This window comes from Cyrtonyx montezumae, unplaced genomic scaffold (genome assembly GCF_038088225.1).
Source record: "Cyrtonyx montezumae isolate F1298 unplaced genomic scaffold, pur_monq_1.0 scaffold_3, whole genome shotgun sequence".
Lineage (NCBI taxonomy): Eukaryota > Metazoa > Chordata > Aves > Galliformes > Odontophoridae > Cyrtonyx > Cyrtonyx montezumae.
The window spans coordinates 116814684-116833021 of record NW_027072034.1 but is presented as its reverse complement, the minus strand read 5'-3'; the positions used below and the strand labels follow the sequence as shown (position 1 = coordinate 116833021).

Sequence of the window (18338 nt, the reverse complement as noted above, 5' to 3'; positions counted from 1 at the left end):
CTCACTCCCTCTCTCACTCTCTCTCCTTTAATAAAGCTATTAGTTACACTTCCCCTCCTTTCAGAAATTGGATTTGGTATAGAAGATACAGGCTACGTTCTGGTTCTGCCCAAGTAGAGTCGGTACCCAAAAAAGCCTTGGTTTCTCTGTTGGTGAAACATGGGATGAGATCCTTTTTTACACCTGAAATGGTTGTGCCCTGCGATATCCATGGAAGTCTCACTTTGAGAAGGATATAGAACAGAAATGAACTCAAATAAAATACAAAATCAAACACAGAAGGAATAAAAAGGGAGGGGGGGGGGGGGGGGAAGATCCAGAAGTGTTGTATGTAAGCACACAATGTGGAAGCACCACAGAAGCCTGTTACTTCCTTTCTGAGGGCAGCAGTGCTACATGTAACCAGCAAATTCTATGGGATGTGCATCTCCAGTGGCGGAAACCCCTTCTGGATTGACAAGCTGCAAGCCAAAGTATTCAACAGGACTCTGCCTCCTCCACTCCACCGTGCTGGTGCTTGCGGGTCTGACCCCAAGAAGAAGAGGCCAGGCAGGTGCCAAGGGCAGCTGTACGCCTCGGTTGAGGAAGAGGGCACACAGTACCTTTTTGCCCAGTAGACATTTTTACCGTGTTCATTGGTTACTCGAGTGGCAGAACACAAAAGACTAAGCCAGACAGCTAAGTGAGACAGTGCTGACGGGAAAGGACGTTGGCTAAGAAAGCAAAGCTGACAAGGGGATGGTCGATGCACTTTGTATTTTGGGTACTGGTTCAAAATGTCTCCGTGGGGGTAAGCACTGCTCATAATAACGGGGTGAACAGACAAAAGCCAAATTACAGCATTGCCTCTGAGTGGCTGTCACACACTGAACACACACACACACACACACACATACACACACACACACAAAACCAAAGTAAAACAGGAAATTGCTAACTCAGGAATTAATAATTTGGCTAATGATTTACCAACAGTACAATACGATCCTTCCTTTGAATATCCTTCATTCTCCTTACATGGGTATCTTCATCCAGATGAGAATCCTACAAAGAACAGTGACTTTGGAAGTACTGCGCTCCCTGCTTCAACCCAAGGAGTTCAGTAAGGTACGTAATCTAAACGAGCACGCACACAGCTTATCTCTTGGACTACACGTGCTAAATCTGCAGAGTGGGTGGAGTGTCTTCTCAACCAGACTTTGAAATACAGTGGATTACTTGATCTCTGTAACCGACTTTCCAATACTATGTTATATCTCCAAACAGAATATACATATTAAAGACACACTTGTACTTTTCCATTTTTAAAGGGCAAAATTAAGAAGAGGCAGCTGTATTGAGTTTTTGAAGGTGTCATTTACAAACACAAGATTCCCCTTAAAAAGTACCAGTTTAAATGTAAACTATAAAACACTGTAATAACTATAAAATGTCGCCAGAAAACTGTTTAAGTAGCCACAGTCTATTATTCAGTTCATATCGGTTTAAAATGTGACTCATTAAATATCTTCTAGAAGGCCGAAGCATTTTACAGTAGCTATAAACATATATACTTACATGTGCATTTAACATCACAATTGATTAAAATACATAAAAGAGTAATCTATTCCTTGGTTTAACTTTCTCACTTTAAAGATTCACTGTCGTCAGAATCCACTCAAGCAACAATGACCAGGGTGGGCATTTATCGCTATTCCGCCCATACAGAGTTTAGAGTCTTTGAATCGAAGTTCAAGCTGGCTACATGTTTTCAGAAAGGCTAAAACCAGGATGAATGCCCACATTTGAGGTAATTATTGCCATTAGGTCACAGTTTGCGTAATATAAGTGTATCTAAATCCTTCCGTAAAAAAAACCCGAGGGTACCCCGCGCTCTGCTGGGCCAGCAGCCGGAGTCCTGGCCGGTGGGGTCGCTTCCAAAGGGGCCAATGGTCCCCGAGCACCACAGCTGCCAGCTGACTGAGAGCCCAGGGCAGCAGCGAGCCTGCAGCGAGCCAGTTTGGAAACAAAGAAAGGAAAAACAACAACAAAAATGAAACCGGGAGGTGCCATGAAAGAGACAGATAACATTTCTGATCAGAACTCCAGACCACAGCTTTTCTGTCTTATTCCTTTCCAAGACTTGCTGGGAAAAAAAAAAAACAATAATCAAAATCAAATCTAATTAAATACATCGGCGTTAAATGTTAACTCTACGCCAGCACTGCGAAAACTCCTTGGCTGTGTTCTGAAAGTGGGATAAGCTTTGCTTTGCTCTGAGCATTGTTGCCCCATTGCTTTTCGTTTCAAAGAAGAAACCTTGTTCTAAAGAAAAGAAAAAAAATAAAATAAAGAGAAAAACAAAACAAAACAGAACAAAAAAGAACAAAACAGAATCCCTGGCTGTCAGAAGTACACGCAAGTATTTACAGGTCTGTGTGAGTCTGCACACGGTTCCCCTCACAGCAAAAGAGTTAAGAACAGAGATGTCACAATATTTATCAGTGCAGTAAAAAATATCATTTTTGGAAAAAAAATATACCTTTAGTATTGCCTTTCTTAGATTAACTACGATAAGCAAAAGATAAAAACAAAACAGAACAAAAAAAAACCCAACAAAAAACAACTTTATCCTCAAACACACACATAACAGTTTGTTATAGCAGCACTGCTAAAACTGGAAGGACAAAGCTAACCCGTAAATGAGAAACAGGAGTTTCAAACTAGAAATGCAGACAGCCAACCCTCTGAGTATGCTTTGTTAAGACTGATGAGGAGCCAGGCTCATTCATGCTTCGGATCTCGCTCTTGACACTGTAAACGCTCTGACACACATCCTTCCACTCACCGTGCTTGGCAGTCAGGGCCCAGTATGGCTCCCACAGCCCTCATCCTGCATGCTGCCACATGCGCCCACCACTCCTGTGGGCCACCAGCCACCCTGGGGAGAAGCCACCTCCAGCACCGAGCCCCATGCTGGCAGCTCTGGTCCACACAGCACCTGGACTGGCTTCAGCAGCCTACCCAGGACCGGTGCACCATGAGGCCCATGGAGCCCGGTGGCACAGATCCACCTCCACGCACATGGGACAGGCAGGATAACTTGCACAAACGGTAGCGGGCCACAGGTGGCAAGCGGGGACAGCATGTGCTCTTAAGAGCACTAGGGAGATTTTGGGACAAGGGGGTGATAGGACAGGTGTCAGGCATCCCATAGGACAGGAACGGCTACATCAGCAGGAAGAGGAAAGCCTTCCCATCCCATGTTTTCCCCACCCTGGGCTAAGATCACTTACACAGACCCCGTGTACAGGCACCTGTATCCAGCAGGCCTCTCCAATGGGCTGACTGTGGAGCTGTGGAAAAACACACTGCTACGTCCAGCACCTGTATTCAGCCCTGCAGAGACCTCACACTGCTACACTCTCTGGGGTCCGACCCACAGAGCAAAACCAGCATCCTACATCCAGAGCAAAGCATGCAGAGCAACCAGAAGCGTATTCCCACCAGGCAGCTCCCAATTTCAATGTCACACTGTTGCCACTGACACATCTTAATTAAGGTGAACGATAATGAGAGAAGAATAAAGTTTTTGACATCCCCTAAAGTTTAGGATAGCAGCAATATTTAGTGTGAGTTTCTCTGCTCATCAAGCTAGCTACTTGAGATAACAATAGAAACTTGAGAGAGGAAAAGTAAAAGAAGATGAAAGAGGCAATTCCACAGCTCGTCGCTGCTGCCTGGCAGCCGTGGCTCGGTTTGGTTTCTGTGCTGGGTGGGGGTCTCTTTCTCTCTCTTTTAAAAAATTTTCTTTGGTTAACAAAAAAGCTGGCTTTATCGCCCTTCAAGTTTGCAAAGGGAATTTCCCTCAAACCAAATTGCAAGACATCATCCCTTGAAAGTATAAAGAAGGAACACTGTCAGATAGAAGTGTCCCTTTCTTGGAATGCCTCAGGTATTATGACAAAATAGCTAGAGAGAGAAAGAGATCTGACAAGGCCTGATGTGTTGGTGCAAGCAAGCACCACCCTGCTGAGGAAGATGCGAATGCATTTGCCCTCTCCAGTGACCGGATTTGACCCCGTCTGCACTGGGTCTCCCATTCTGCTCAAGTCAATTGTTTTCCCCGCTCCCGTCCACCTTCTGGTTTCACCCCCAAGGAGAGGCAACGTCCGTGCTTCTTTCTGCTTCCCACATATGGAGAAAGCAAGATGAGACAATGTGGAAAGGGACCACCTTTCCATAGTGCCAGCCACTAGCCAACCATAACACTTCCAGCATCTAAACATTCGCCTGCTCTCTCAAGTTTCCACACAGTTCATTCCACACACACAAAGAGCACCAACCCAACCCAAACACACCAGTCCTGTTTCCTCCCCAGAGGACTCTGCAAGCAAAACAAGCTGGCTGTAACTACGTATGTGGCACTGATAGCATGGAAAGCATCATACGCCAATCATGTTTCCCCTGGGCCTACCAGTGTCACACCTCCATCCTATGCCTTCGCATGGGTGTGAGGGACGAGGCGTTGCTGCATCCCAACAGAAAACACAACTCTCAGCGCTGCAACACCACAGCAATTCAATGGTCATGCTGCTCATCCCCTGCCACCACTGTTCCTTCACCACACTTCTCCCACCTCTACAGCTGGCAGGTCAGCGACTCCACTGAGGGCAATGTTAACAGGTCACCTCCTCCAACAAGCATTGCTTCTGCTGCCCACGTGTGCCTCACTGCTCTGTCCAGCACCCCTGAAATCAGATTCGAGCCCAAGTGGGAGAGCAGGCCAGATGGGTATGCAGGGAAAACACTGTTAATACAACTAAAATGTGATTGAGATTACAGCCTTCCATGCTTCAACAGTCCTAAGCCAGAGAAGCACATAAGCAAGTAATTAACTCAAAGGGGTTAAGTCTATTCTTTAGCAAAGCACTCAGGTGCATGATTAAGTCTCTGCTGAAGTCCTATCATTTTTAAGGAGTTTAAATTCAGTCACTTCTTCCCCCCATTCTAACAGAGCAAACTGAAAATATAAATACCTACATTCTAGAGACTAGAATAGCTTAACAATAAGATTTGACAACAAATAATTATAAAAGAAGAAAAAATCTGCATCAGGGAAACAAAATGCCAACCAAGCATTCGTGAGCACCTGACTCATGTTCAGAGAGAAGGAGAGGCGAGGAACCTGCTCTCTGCGGCTGTCTTTTACCCACCAAAAACCTCCTGTGCATACCAGTGTTGTTCATCCAGTGATGGGACTGGGAGCCACCTGCCCTCCTCCACAGTGGTTCCTCTGCTAGTCCTGCTTTTGGGGAACTATCTATCTGCTTTTGCCTTTGGGAAAACCCGATCTTAACACGTAGCATGGCCTCGGGTGAGTTGTGAAGGCCACCTGATCATGGCCTGGAGCACACGGAGTCTTGATCTCCTGTAAGTGTCCAGTCAAACAAAGTGATCTTGAGCTAGATCCTAAGGCCCAAGGTCCCCACCTGCCTTTGATCCACCTCCCCTGACAGATGGTTAAGTTATCTGCTGTTTGGTTTTGGCCTCTGAATGAATGTTTCTGGACTTCTGAAATGCAGACGGGGAGTGGAGGACACCTCCTGCCCCTCCAGGCTGTCTCACAGAGCCGCACGCTCCCCCTGCAATTTCATTCTCAGGACAACCTTGTTTCCCCTTCCTCCTGCTGCGTTCACAAACACAGCAACCCTTCTGATGCCACTGATGAAGGGACATAAAATTAACAACAATAACAATACTAAGAGAAAAAAATAACACGAAGATTAAGGAATGCGTGTGCAATTAAAACCCAGAGTAAAATATAATAACAATAAAATAATAACAATAATCATAACAACCAATAAAATAACATTATCTTTCCTTTTCATGACACAAGCAGCATGACGCTCTCATTCCTGAACCAGTGGGACAGGAGAGGAATGCAACAGAATTTCAGAAAGAGAAAAGGGAATTATTTTTTTCTGCCCCAGATGAAATGGGGTGTGCTGTATTTTTCCAAAGGAAGGCGTAAGGTGCACAGACTGCTGGGAGATCGCATCCTCACCTACAGTATATTGAGCTGGAATGAAGGACAGGCAGGAAAAGGAAACCATACAAGGACAGCCCAGGAATCAGAGCTGGCAACCGGGGAGGTTACTTGGTGGTTTGCCAGAAGGCAACAGTCTTGTTGCCCCATCTGTGCGTAGCAGGATCCCCTCTACCAAGCCAGCCAAGCACTCACCGTAAGACAATGCATTTGCACTTGTCCTTCTGTCAGCTTTCCCCTCTTGAAAGGACCTCCTTCTCCATCACTGCCAGGAAACCCATCCCTCACCACTACGCCAACGAGCCTGCATCTTGTGGAACACTTAGATACTTCACGCTCTAGTTACTGGGAAACAAGAAGAGGAACTGAGCAGCCATGTAGACTTCAGCTTTCACATAAACTTTCTATCAAATTCTCTTCTCTCCTTCCTCCCAAGCCCTTCCGTACACAAGGGTACTCCAGAGACACTTCTAAATCCTGATGTAGCCGTGCAACTGCTGTTACCAGCAAACTTCCCTTGCTCCTTGCTCCTCAGCATGGAGGACACACACTACAGTGTGTTCCCAACTCTAGGGACACCCAACTGCAGGAAATCTTCCAAAGCAAGTTCAGGGGAAGGAGGGGAAACACATCCTGCCACAACTGTGTTACAGTGGGTAAGGCCCGATGACTCTTAATACTCTACCACTTAAGAAACCTGAGTTTGAATCCCTCAACTGGATTTTGCCATGCTTGCTTTGGAATCCCAATTTAGCCGGTTCCTGACCCCCTCCCATCGACAGACATGGGCTGAAGTGTTGCTCCCATTTCAAACACACAACCAGGACAACCTGATGATTCAGGAGGACTCTGTCCTTCTACTCTGCCATCAGCAAGCAACATGAGGATTCGATTTTAAGTGAGGAAAGCTGTTCTTCCAACTGGGAAGAAAGAGGGCAATCCACAAACACGCTTTCAGACTCTCTGGGAAGGGTGCTGGGTCTCACAAAAACCCGGTCCCATCCAGCCCATCCATGCTAAAGGAAACACCCTGATACACGTGCTTCCAGCCCCGACGAGCCTCCCCAACACCATGCCAACTGAGCTAAGATCGACGACGTGGGAAAAAAAACACCACCACCATCAGAAGAAGAAAATCAGCAATAACAACCCATAAAGAAAAAGAGCTGAGATTAAATTCCGACTAGCCTCAGTCAGTTTCTAGGAGTACCAGTGGAAGTAAACCCTTAAACCGCATCTGTAGTTCGGTAAGGCACTACGAGGGAATGATGTAAAACTAAGACTGTGACAGCTGTAATGGCTGTGCCGAGGAACACACCACAGAGAGAAGGCAGCATCTGCACACACGCACACGCACACACGTACATACATACCTGGACAATCACATTTCTTACATGCCTATGTTATATCACTTTTCTTTGTGCAATCACATTGAGGAATAATCTATTGGTATCGTTGAAGTTCAACACAAAAGAGTAAAAAGGGTGTATGACCTGTAGAGTGCTACATTCTACCGGGGGCAGCTAAAATGTCTCCTCCTATACTAAAACGGCTAGGGGTTAAAAGGAAAACTTCCAAATGAAACAAAATTAAACAAAACTGAAATCCGACATACATTAGTAGAGTTCTCATTTAGGAACAGCATTTCTCAGGGATTTATCCAGCGTGTTTGAGGAAAGGGAAAAAACAACCCCATCGCTTCTGGTCTCAACCAGAGCTGCGTGGCTTGTTTTGCCCACATATGTTTAAGCAAATCGGCGTTGGATCAGAATTTAAGAGCACTGAGACAACACTTCCTCTTCCTCCCCCCTCATCCTCCTTCAGCCATTTTCTGTTTCCAGAAAAAACCCAAAGCCCCACGTGTGCTTTGGGATACAGAGAACACAGCCAAAAACGGGGCAAACCCCTTTGAAATGCTGGATAAATCCCTAATCCATATACCTACCGAATTAAATGCCTAATGGATTTTATTTTAGGTGTTCTGGACAACAAATTTCTAAATGTAGCTCACTATTGGATGAAAATAACCTTTAAAAGTCTATTAGTGAAGTTCTTCAGTAACACAGGACCCGCTGGAGGGTCCTTCTGCTTCTCTCTCTCTCTCTCTCTAGTTTGGTGCAGAATGGTTGGTTTGTTTTGTTATTTTTTGTGGTTTTATATTTTTTCTGTTCTTTTTTTTTCCTTTTTCTTTTTTTTTCTTTCTTTTTTTTTTTAAATAAAAAGTGTAGAATTGGTTCTCCCCCTTCTTTCCTTTTTTCTCATTTCTTCCTGAAAGTCTCCTCCGTTCAAGTTTCCCGCCAGCCTCCTGTTGCATTGCTATTTGTCATGTTCTTCAGTACAAAAGCAGCCGCCTCACTCCTCCGCGGCGGGTGCGTCTCTCGCTCCTTATTCCAGTGTTTAGATGTAAGGGTACTGGTTGACCTTGGTGGGGCTCAGCGGGTATCCAGTGTAGACTGTGGAGGCTGGAGAAGCACTGATATAGGTCTGATGGGCAAACTGAGCCTGGTACTGACTCGGGTGGATGGTGGGTGAGGGCAGAACCCGCGGGCCCATGCTGACGGGGACTTGGTGGACGATGCTGGCGGGGTAGGTGGTGTGCTGCACGGCGTGCCGTGCAGACCCTTGGGAGGCCACCAGGTGAGCGACGGTGCCCGTGGAGCCCAGGGCGGCCGGGGTGGTGTATGTGTAGAGGTGGGGTTGAGTGGGCAGGTGAGCAGCGGCAGCCGCGGCCAAATGAGGATGAACTGTTCCGTGGCTGGGACTATTGTGCGGGAAAGAGTACGGGGCCTGAGCTATCGTTGGAGTGATGTAGGCTTGCTGTCTCCGGTGACTCCCTGTGCGATCAGTCGTGATGTGCTGCTGGGCCTGGATAAAGACAGCAATAGTGATAACTGGTTACAAGACAAGAGACGGCTCTTTACACCCTCAGTGGGGCCTGGGCCCTGCCCTGTGAAACCGGGACAGCCTCGGGAAAGTCCCCGGCCCTTCTCCGAACACCCTCAGCATCACCAGTCTTCCCTTGGGAACAGGAGGTGGCAAAAGGTCCCTCCCAAGCCTAGCAAGACCCTGTAGCTTCATATGTTCACCGCAATGGCCTCCAAAAGGATAGCAGAGTTCCCTGCTGTGAGCCGTGACCTGCTGACACAGCTCCCACGGAGACCCAACCTCGGACGCCTGGGTCCTAAGAACACTTCCACTACTCCAGTCACTCGTAGGACACACAGCTTTCATTACTGAACTCACTGATGATGTAATACAGTGCATGGATATCCCAAGGGAATTAAATCACCTAGCTACGCCTGGAACAGGCAATTTATTTTTGTTCAGTTTGGGTCTTTTGAGGTTATCGTTTCCAGGATAAGTAAAATAACTGCTCTATTTTTTAAAGATAAACCCCTCTGCTCGTTCAGATCCTGCAGATACCTGGCACCCTCATCTAATCGGCCATAATTAGTTTAGCACAGGCAACTTCTTGCAGTGGGATGGGAACAATTTTATCTTTTTTTTTGCACTGAGCAACAGTGCCGTGGAATTCTATCCATCATTTGTAATTATGGCATAGCGAGAATATTAACCAAAAAAGTAGGAATTAGAAGGCAGGAAGGGCAGCACTCTGCGTTATTTCCTTCTAGTTTTCCAACCCTTTTCATCCTTTCAAGCGCTCCCTGTGCTGTCATTGTGGTTTAAAATGTGGCAGCCACACCTCTCCTCTCCTCTTGGAAAGAGCATCCTACCCACTTCTCCATTTTTACTCGCTTTCATTTCAAGCTAGCATTTCAGATTTCAACTAAATTTTGAGGGGAGGGGATGATTTTCTCCTACAAGTTATTTTGGTTTATATCAGTTCTGCTCTGGAAGCAAACAGGCACTGTCCTCTGAGCTCTCCAGATATTTTCCTCTGGAAACGCTGGTAACTGCTGTAACTTCCCTACTCATCACCTCACCTCAGGGAGGAGAGAGGCCTCAGGTGCAGTCCATGAAAAGGGCATTATTTAATGAAGCTCCCGGGGAGCCCCCTGGGCATTTTGATCACAGACCATGAAACATCTTGAGAACTGCCTGATGCCAAGCAATGGGATTTTATCCAGATCTCAGCCCAAATTTATCATGGAATGGATCAAACTCATTATGCAACAAGAGGTCACGTTTACGCTTAGAAGCTCTGTTTTGCCTTGTCACATCTGATGAGGCCTTCTCTCAAAAGATTATGCTTACCTATAACTGCAGAGGCTTCAGACTTTCCTACACGGCCCCGTTTCACTACCTGGTGTCTGAGACACTGCACCCTCCTTCTCTTACACTATTCCCACTCACATTCTTAGATCATCTGGCTCCCAAACACATGTTAAGAATACTGCCAGCCCACTCACAGCTGGGATCTGCACTGCCTCTACTGCCAGAGCTAGAAGATCAAGCTCTGCAATTAAGCTGAAATGAGTCCATCAACCTCAACATGAGGCCCAACTATCATTAGGTTAGAACAGGACAGCCCACGCTGGAGGAGCAGTGGGTTGCAGCTGGGTGACGTGCCACCAAAATCGGTCTCAATTGACTTACCTGGCTTAGATTAAGAGGCTGCTGCTGCTGGAAATGTGCTCCTGGTCGCTGCTGCCTATAGGCAACGGCTCCAGACGAGCTCCCTGAAGAGTGACCGCTGGTGGAGGTCACGGTGCTGGAGGACTTGGACTTGTAGGAGGATGAGTGGTGACTGGTGGTGACTGTGCCAGGAAAGGAAACACATTTGTAGCTTATATCACATTCTTTAATTGCTCACCCTACCTTTTCCTCACTGAGTCTCCTCCAGAGTGGCTTTGAGGAGGAGACATAAAACAGAAGTAGGATAAGAAAAGGGTTTCTCTTAAGAGATACATCTCAGCAGTGCTTCTTATACTCAAACCAGATTGTCATCCTAGAGGCAGACAAGCAGACTCGACATTTGGACCCCAAACTGGGCCCGAAGAAGGCTTTAAAGATCTTTCAGAAGTGTGAGAAACTGTTCTGCCAGTAGAACTGTACGATGCAGGTACAAATCCCAAAGAGAGAAGGAAAGTATACTGTGCACAGCATAAAAACTCCCTGGTTTGACTGACCTCATGGTGAGCAGGAAGGGAGGGAGAGCGAGCTAGTGGGGAACTCACCCTCTGAGCCTTCACATTCACCAGCAGTGCATCAAAAGAAAAGACTGCCAAGAAGGGCAAAGCCAAGCTTCCACATAAGCCCCTTTTCAACACATTATACTATCTAATACTGCAGAGGCTCTGGACGAGCAAACCTCATCAGTCCATACTGAAGATGCTGGGGAATTGTTCTTCCCAGAAACGTCAATACGTTCGGATGAAAATGCACATGTGTTTTCAATTTCTTATGTGTTGTAAAGTAAACCTATGGAAAGGCAGGGAAGCAAAGGTTCACACTTGCATTCGGGAGCCTTTCATGTCAAATGTTGAACTAAACACTGCACTGTGGTCTTGCACAGAAGTAACTAGGAGTAACACTTGCCCCCGTGACTCCTGAATGTACCAAGGCACATAAGTAATGCAATAGGGCTCCCAAGAACAGATGTGTCACTTGAGAGCAGGGCAGGAGCACGGTTTCTTTGGAAAACAAAACAAACAAACAAACAAAATGAAACCGAACAATGAGATTCTTCCAAGATAAATCATTTATTTCTTACTAATTTTCTTGACGGAAGAGGTGCAATTTACCTGGTGCCAGGCTATCACACTCTACCAACACCTCACTGGCCTGGGTTTTCAGTGGTGGCACGATGATCGTTCGGGGGTTCCCACTGCAGTGAGTCTCTGGAACCCCTTTGGTGTCGTAGGAGTTCCCGTTGTTCTGTCCTGCACGATGTTGCACGGCGTAAGGGCTGTTGTTGCTGGAGGAATCAGAGTAGGGGGAATCATGCACAGTGACACAGCTGATGACGTTCTTCCTTTGCTTGGACAAGGTGCTGGAACACAAGCACACAAATGGAAATAGTGAATGGAAAGCTAAAGACTTGGAAGACACCAGAAGACTCTGCCCACGGCAGGCAAGCTCTCCAGAGGCAAAGCACACCCTGCAGTCCTTCACCAGTTGGAGGCTGCTTATGCCGAATTCTGGGCTTCAAAACTCACTCATTACTATTCTAGGGAAGCCTTTGTGGAGGTCAAGGAGTGAGTAAGACATTGTGGATATATCTTATATTCACACTGCTTAGAATAGCACTGAATCAGACTGCCAGATTTATTTTTGGACTGCTTTTTATATACGTGTGCAGTAGAGACCCAGCAGTTATACTATGCTTTGTTGCAAGTCTCACCACCCACGCAAAAATGTGGTGGTTTCTCCCAGCCTTCCAGCAATGATTTAATAATAGATGTTACGAATTTTCATGATTAAATCTCATGAATCTCCAAAATACACTCTTTTCTATTTACTAATATATTAAGTGGGCATATATTTTCAAGAAGAATTTGAAGCTGGGGAATGAACAAATTAAAAACAAGCAAAGCATGTGTCGCCATATAGAAACCTTCCATTTTCTTTTCCTTTTCCAAATAAGCACTGGGCCTCCTGGCTCTCACATAGATTATCAAGGTCCTGCTGTAGCTAATCTATCTATGACATCAAAAAAGTGATTAAAAAGGAACATCAACACTTCCAAGATTAGTGCTAGAAGTTCATTATACCAGACTGCACGAGTACGATTGGGATTTGCTCTGCTATTGTGTCTAATTACTCCTGATGGTTTCTCCTTCCTGTTATGAGCTTGTTTAGGGAGAGAAAGAGAGAGTAAAAAAGAGGAGGGAGGAAGGGGGATAGCGAAGATTTGCTTAAATGGCTCACATCCTTGACAGTGCGCAGACCCTGACTACAGAAAATAGCTGCTATGTTTCACTGATTGCATTATGTTGTTATGGCAACTGAAGTTTTTAAAATGATGAAAAGAAATGGATAGCACATAAAAAGCTAAGTAATTAGGCTTAATGGTGGAAACAGCCCCAACAGAAACAGAAATGCCATGGAGAAAAAGGAATCCAACTCTTAACTTCTTGAGTGCACACTTTACAAAGAGAGAGATCCTTTTCCCATTGAGTCTCATCTCTGTTCTCTCCCTCTGGCTGTGACAGTCCAGGTCAGAGCTGATTAATCTGGCCTTGGCCTGTGATGGGGCCAATTGCTCTCTAGACTCAGCGTCACTTCTTATCCAGGGAAAGATGGAGCTTATACTGAAAGCAGTTCCCTTTCAAGGGCATTTTTTGCCTGATTTGTTATTTACAGTCCTAAAGGATCAATGATGGGTTCTCTCCAACCGTCCCAACAGCATTCACAAACTGCAGCTCACCAGGACTTGTGGCCAACAGCTATCTTTTCCATTAAGGAATGCCTTGAAGTGCTGCATTCACAAACAAGTGACCATCACACAAACTTCTCCTGAGTTTTCCAGCACAGTCCTGGCATGGCTCAAAGAAGTCACAAAACCACGCTGTTTTAAGCACTGTGAAAAATACCTCACGGGAGGCCCCGGCTATCCTAAGGCACTGACACTTAAAACAGGGCAGACAGAGAACGAGGGGAAGCTGCTGCACAAGAATCTGAAAGCTGAAAGCAATGCTTGCAAAGCTGGGACCTTTCGGATGGATAAGGTAGATGACAGCGAACCCTTGTACTCTGGCATTCCTTAAGAAGCTGAGGAGTGCTGGATTAGGAATGAAAAGAGCAACAAGCCACCTTAGATGGATAAGTACCTTTGGCAAAGAAAGATATAGTAGTTTGGATATGGTGCTACAAAAGAAGAATATTAAGCCAATAAAAATGACTAATATTGCATCAATATTCCTCTCTCCTTCAGTAGAAATGCCTGTAATCATACATTTATGAGTATCCACACTGCTTGCCCTTTGCAGCTACCCTTGGCTGCCAGTTGGGAAGAGAGATATATTCTCTACCTCTGACAGTTATTACATTTTATAAAGAAAAATCAAGTCACTTAAGAGTTTTCTGACAACTGATAAGGATAAGGTCTAGCTATTCTTTTACAGACCCTTCCTTGCAAAAGGGGCTGAGCTACTGAACTGGAAATACTTGCTCTCAGCTGATGCTTGACATGGGAAGGGCTGAGCTGCAGAACTGGAAGGGCATTTTTCTGCGAAATCAGTGATACTGTTTTAGAATGGGCATATTTTTCACCGACTTGACTGAAGGTTTGCCAAAGCAGACGCCATGAGGAGTCTTCTTCAAAATAGTATAGCTCCTTGGTTACACGAAGAAAATCTTCAGTTAAATAAGTGACCCAAAACCCAAACCTTCCAAGAGAAAGAGACCTTAGCAGAATATTAAGCCCATTTCATGGATGAAAACCCGAGAAGGACCTGAGCTATGGCCCTGCCAGAACTGATGCAAGTGCTTAGCACAACTAATATGTGTTGTTCCACTGAAGTCAGCTGGACTATTCCCGTTAATGGAGCTAAAGCACATGGGTAAATATTTGCAGGATTAGGGCCAAAGTGATTAGCCTTTTGATTCAGCAGGCCGCATCATTTCAAGTGCAAGAGGAGTTCCATCGGAAGCAGTTGGATTTCTTTTCTTTAGGAAAGGAAGCAACTGCACTTTATGTTAGAGAATGCAGAGGAGTCAGTCGGGACTATTCACACGCTTGGAGTTAGGCACCTGCTGTACCACAGCCTGCCTGAGAGATTAAGAGTGGGAATTTCAAAAGCATCAAAGGCCCAACTCATGCTGAAAATCAGTTGATTCACAGGCTTAAAGATACACATTAAGCTGAAACAGGGCTTTTGAAAACTCAGCCCAGAAGAGCTAGTATTCCCCCTTCTCAAATCCTTGCTAACCGACAACTGCACACCTTTCAGCTCCCTCTGAAGACTCAGCTCCTCTTCCCACCTTGCAGAAATGCAGTTATCTGTGTGGGGTCCAGGCTCATGTACTGCCTTCCCTGCTCACAAACTATCAGGGCTGAGAGCTTTTACCTGTTGACACAGCACCTGCCTACTCAGCAAGCTTACTGGCTTCCTATAACTCAGCTACAGCTTTTGGGGACGTTTGTGCTTACACAGAAGAATACTATTAAAAATGTTGCCCCCCTTCATATTAAGCTCAATCCAACCCTGGTAATTGCTTTCCCTCCTGCAAGCACAGTAGCAGCAGCATACATGATTTAGTAGTGCTGAGAGTCGGCATGTGCTCCTGGTCAGCCTGTGTGCCTGCCTGCTTTGTGTGGGTAGGTGTATTTTAATTTTCCAGATGAGGGAGAGGGGGAAATATTACCAAAATGGCACCAAATCCGTCTGCACAGACTGAAAAGCAGTAAGCTGTGGAGGCTTTTTAACCCTTAGTGGCAGGAGCTGTGTCCTCCCTTTCAGCAGCTGGAAAAAGCACTGCTATGTAAGCTTACTAGTTTACAAAAAGCAGCCCATTCCCACCCAGTCCTGAAGGGCTTGAGCTCAAACTTGGACACGAAGCAATGCACGTTCACTGAATGTGCAGACACAGAGCAGGAAAACACCCTCAATACAAAACAGAAGCAAACCTCAAGAGACAGCTCTCCAGCATAAATCACCTTCATGAGTGCACAGTGCACTCACAAGACGTGGATCTTTATTCCCCACAGTAAGGTAGGACTTCAAAGAAAAACCTGATGGAGGAAAGAGAAGATACCTCGTGCACAGGTACAGGGGCAGGAATGAAGGTGGGCATCCAAGATGCTGTTAATTGAGAGGTGACAAAGGCACATTCGGATGCTGAAAAGTAGAATACTTTTCAGCATCATACCAAGAAGATACTGAATTAGGTGCTAAAGCTACATGGACAGTGTCTAAGTAATGAAGGACACAGGTAACAGCAGTTGTTGCAAGTTAAGAGGAGATGATTTCTACTTGTAAAAGGCCCAGCTCAAAATCTTGGTACGTGACAGCATAACACAAACAGGATGTTTTTTACCCCTGAAAATCTTGAGTTCCACTAGAATCTCAGAAAAAAAACAACAAGTGGAGTCTAAGGGGGGCAGGCTTCAGTGTATGGTTCACACGCAAGGTTGCAAGCCCTTCAGAGCAGCTGAAGCTGCAGCAGCAGCAGCCTTCTGGCTCTCAAGGTCACTGTGATGGCCTTTGAATTGGTGTGCAAGTACACCACAGTATGCTAGCTTTTCATCACACAAATTCTGTTCCAGTTATCTGAAAACTTCAGAGTATGAAACTTTTGAGTTCGTTGCTCTGGAATAATCCACCTATTCTAAGAAAGTATAGAGTCAGCCAATAAAAACTCACACCACCACTGCAATCTCACTCTTCACATCAAGATCTTATGCCATGCATAGCTCAGTGTTGAGAACATACCCCTCCCTGTGAAGTTCAACCTCTTTCCTGACCTATTAATCTGCTCTCACTTTCTTTGTGATGGTATGAAGTATTTATCTAGTACTACACCGAGGCCATTTTATTAGGGTAAATAGCTACATGCTGCAGCTATTTATGTCAAATATACTGAATTGCTTAGCAGGTTGTAAAGGTCCTGCTGCTGATGGTTTGCTGAGAGTGCTACTGTCTATCTCTTATTTTAGGCATTAGCTGCATGTTGGTGTGTCTTCTGGAGAAGGAAGGCAGCAATCTTTTTACCAGATGACTGTGGTTAGTCAACGTATTGCTATGCAGAGTCGGTCCATTACCATGCACAGCATAACATAGCCACAACAGGCTATGGGGTCACTCAGCTCCAAGCAGTATTTTGACCCCCACATACACATCAGCAAGTTGGCAAAAACACCTGGTTTATGCCTGCCAGCAATTTCAGTGTGTAAGGGGAACGAATGCCCTCTGAAGTACACTCTACCACCACTGCGATAATGGAAACAAGGCAAATAACAACTCACATCAGCTCCTGCTCAGTTGTAAGACTCACAAGGAGACTTTGTTGCATAGTTTACCACCTTAAGGAAAAAAAAAAAAAACCCTGCAAGAATTCTGTGGCACTGAAGACACTGATTACTGTGATGGAAAGGCAAGCTGAAGAGATGTGATAATACCAGCAGCAGAGCAGAGGTTCTCCTGTCTCTTTTAGGTATAAACTAGGTAAAAATAATTTCATTCAGTCAAAATATTCCCTTTTCATTTTGACTGTTTCAATTTTTTTTTCCCTAATTGCTTTCCGTTTGAAAGAAGAAAAAAAAAAATCCAGGAAACCAGAAGTCTTATTTCTCAATTAGTTAATTCCCAGACACTTTCTTCCCCATTAAAAAATAGTCAAAATTTTTTGCAATTTTGAAGCCCCCTAGATTTCACCGTGTTGGGGATATTACAAAAAAAAAAAAAAAAAAGCAACAACCAAGACAACAAAACAGTGAAACACCTCAGCATATCCTGCAAAATGCCTGATTTTTTTTTTAAACCAGAAATCTGACCCTGCAAATCTTTGACCTTAACAATAGGGATAGTTCCTGTGGAATTGTACCCGAGGTCTCTCCTCTGTATTTTCTGCCTGGGTGCAGGGACAGGGCCCAGTAGATGGCCCCCTCTGACAAGGCTCCACTGAGCAGGTCCCCCAGAGCCCATCTTGCACCACGTCCTCAGCGCCTTCAAACAAGGGAACCACAACATTTTCAGATGACTATTGATTTTAAGAAGATTACAACTATACTCATCACCAGTGCAAAATAGAGCTGAGGAAAGAAGGAGAAGAATGCTGGCCTGCCTGCTCTGCTGTCTGCTACTGCCCAAACACTCTACGTGAACAGCTGTGCTTTTCATTAGGTAGGGGAAAATACTGCCCGTATCACACAGAATTCTTCACATTTTTCTTTTGACAGTAAAAAAGGTTGCTTCTTCTGTACTAGTAAAGCTCTCTGGTATTACTCTGGTAATACAGAAAGGCTTTTCTGTCAGACTAAATCCAAAGCACTACAGCAGGATCATGTTTTATCAGCACTGCCCATCTTTTTTGAACTGAGACTTACAAACTCTCACATCGTTGAACCATCTCCTACTTCTCACAGCCACAAGCAGCTTTAATCTCTCTTCACTGAGCAATCAGTAAAGCAAACATTTTAGACTTGTGGGTCAAAGAGAAATTTGTAAACCCATAGGAAATAAGAGAAGGAAGTGCTGCAGCAAATTCAGGAGTGGATCCAGCTCCAATGAGGTTAATGCAAAGACACCACTGCAATCAACAAGATGGGATCAGGCTGTTCACTCTGACTGATCAACCGCCATTTTATTTCCCTACCCTAATCCAGGAAAGATAATATTGTTAAGCTGTCGCTCGGAACATGTTTCAAGTCATTCCTTACTTTTCACCCCATACCCATAGCTATTAC

General features: G+C 45.2%; 1 protein-coding gene across 5 annotated transcripts in view; it reads right to left on the bottom strand.

Annotated features, from left to right (window-relative positions):
• Nucleotides 1-7427: 7427 nt before the first annotated feature.
• The window catches only part of HIPK2 (homeodomain interacting protein kinase 2), a 120893-nt gene continuing 109982 nt past the window's right edge, over nt 7428-18338 (bottom strand). For all 5 annotated transcript variants that reach the window (XM_065743166.1, XM_065743163.1, XM_065743167.1 and 2 more), the window contains exons 13-15: nt 11734-11981; nt 10586-10746; nt 7428-8893 (exon numbers count right to left, since the gene is read on the bottom strand). In XM_065743166.1, the coding sequence (XP_065599238.1) occupies nt 8426-8893; nt 10586-10746; nt 11734-11981 (877 nt within the window). In that variant the 3' untranslated portion in view covers nt 7428-8425. The remainder of the gene's footprint in view (nt 8894-10585; nt 10747-11733; nt 11982-18338) is intronic.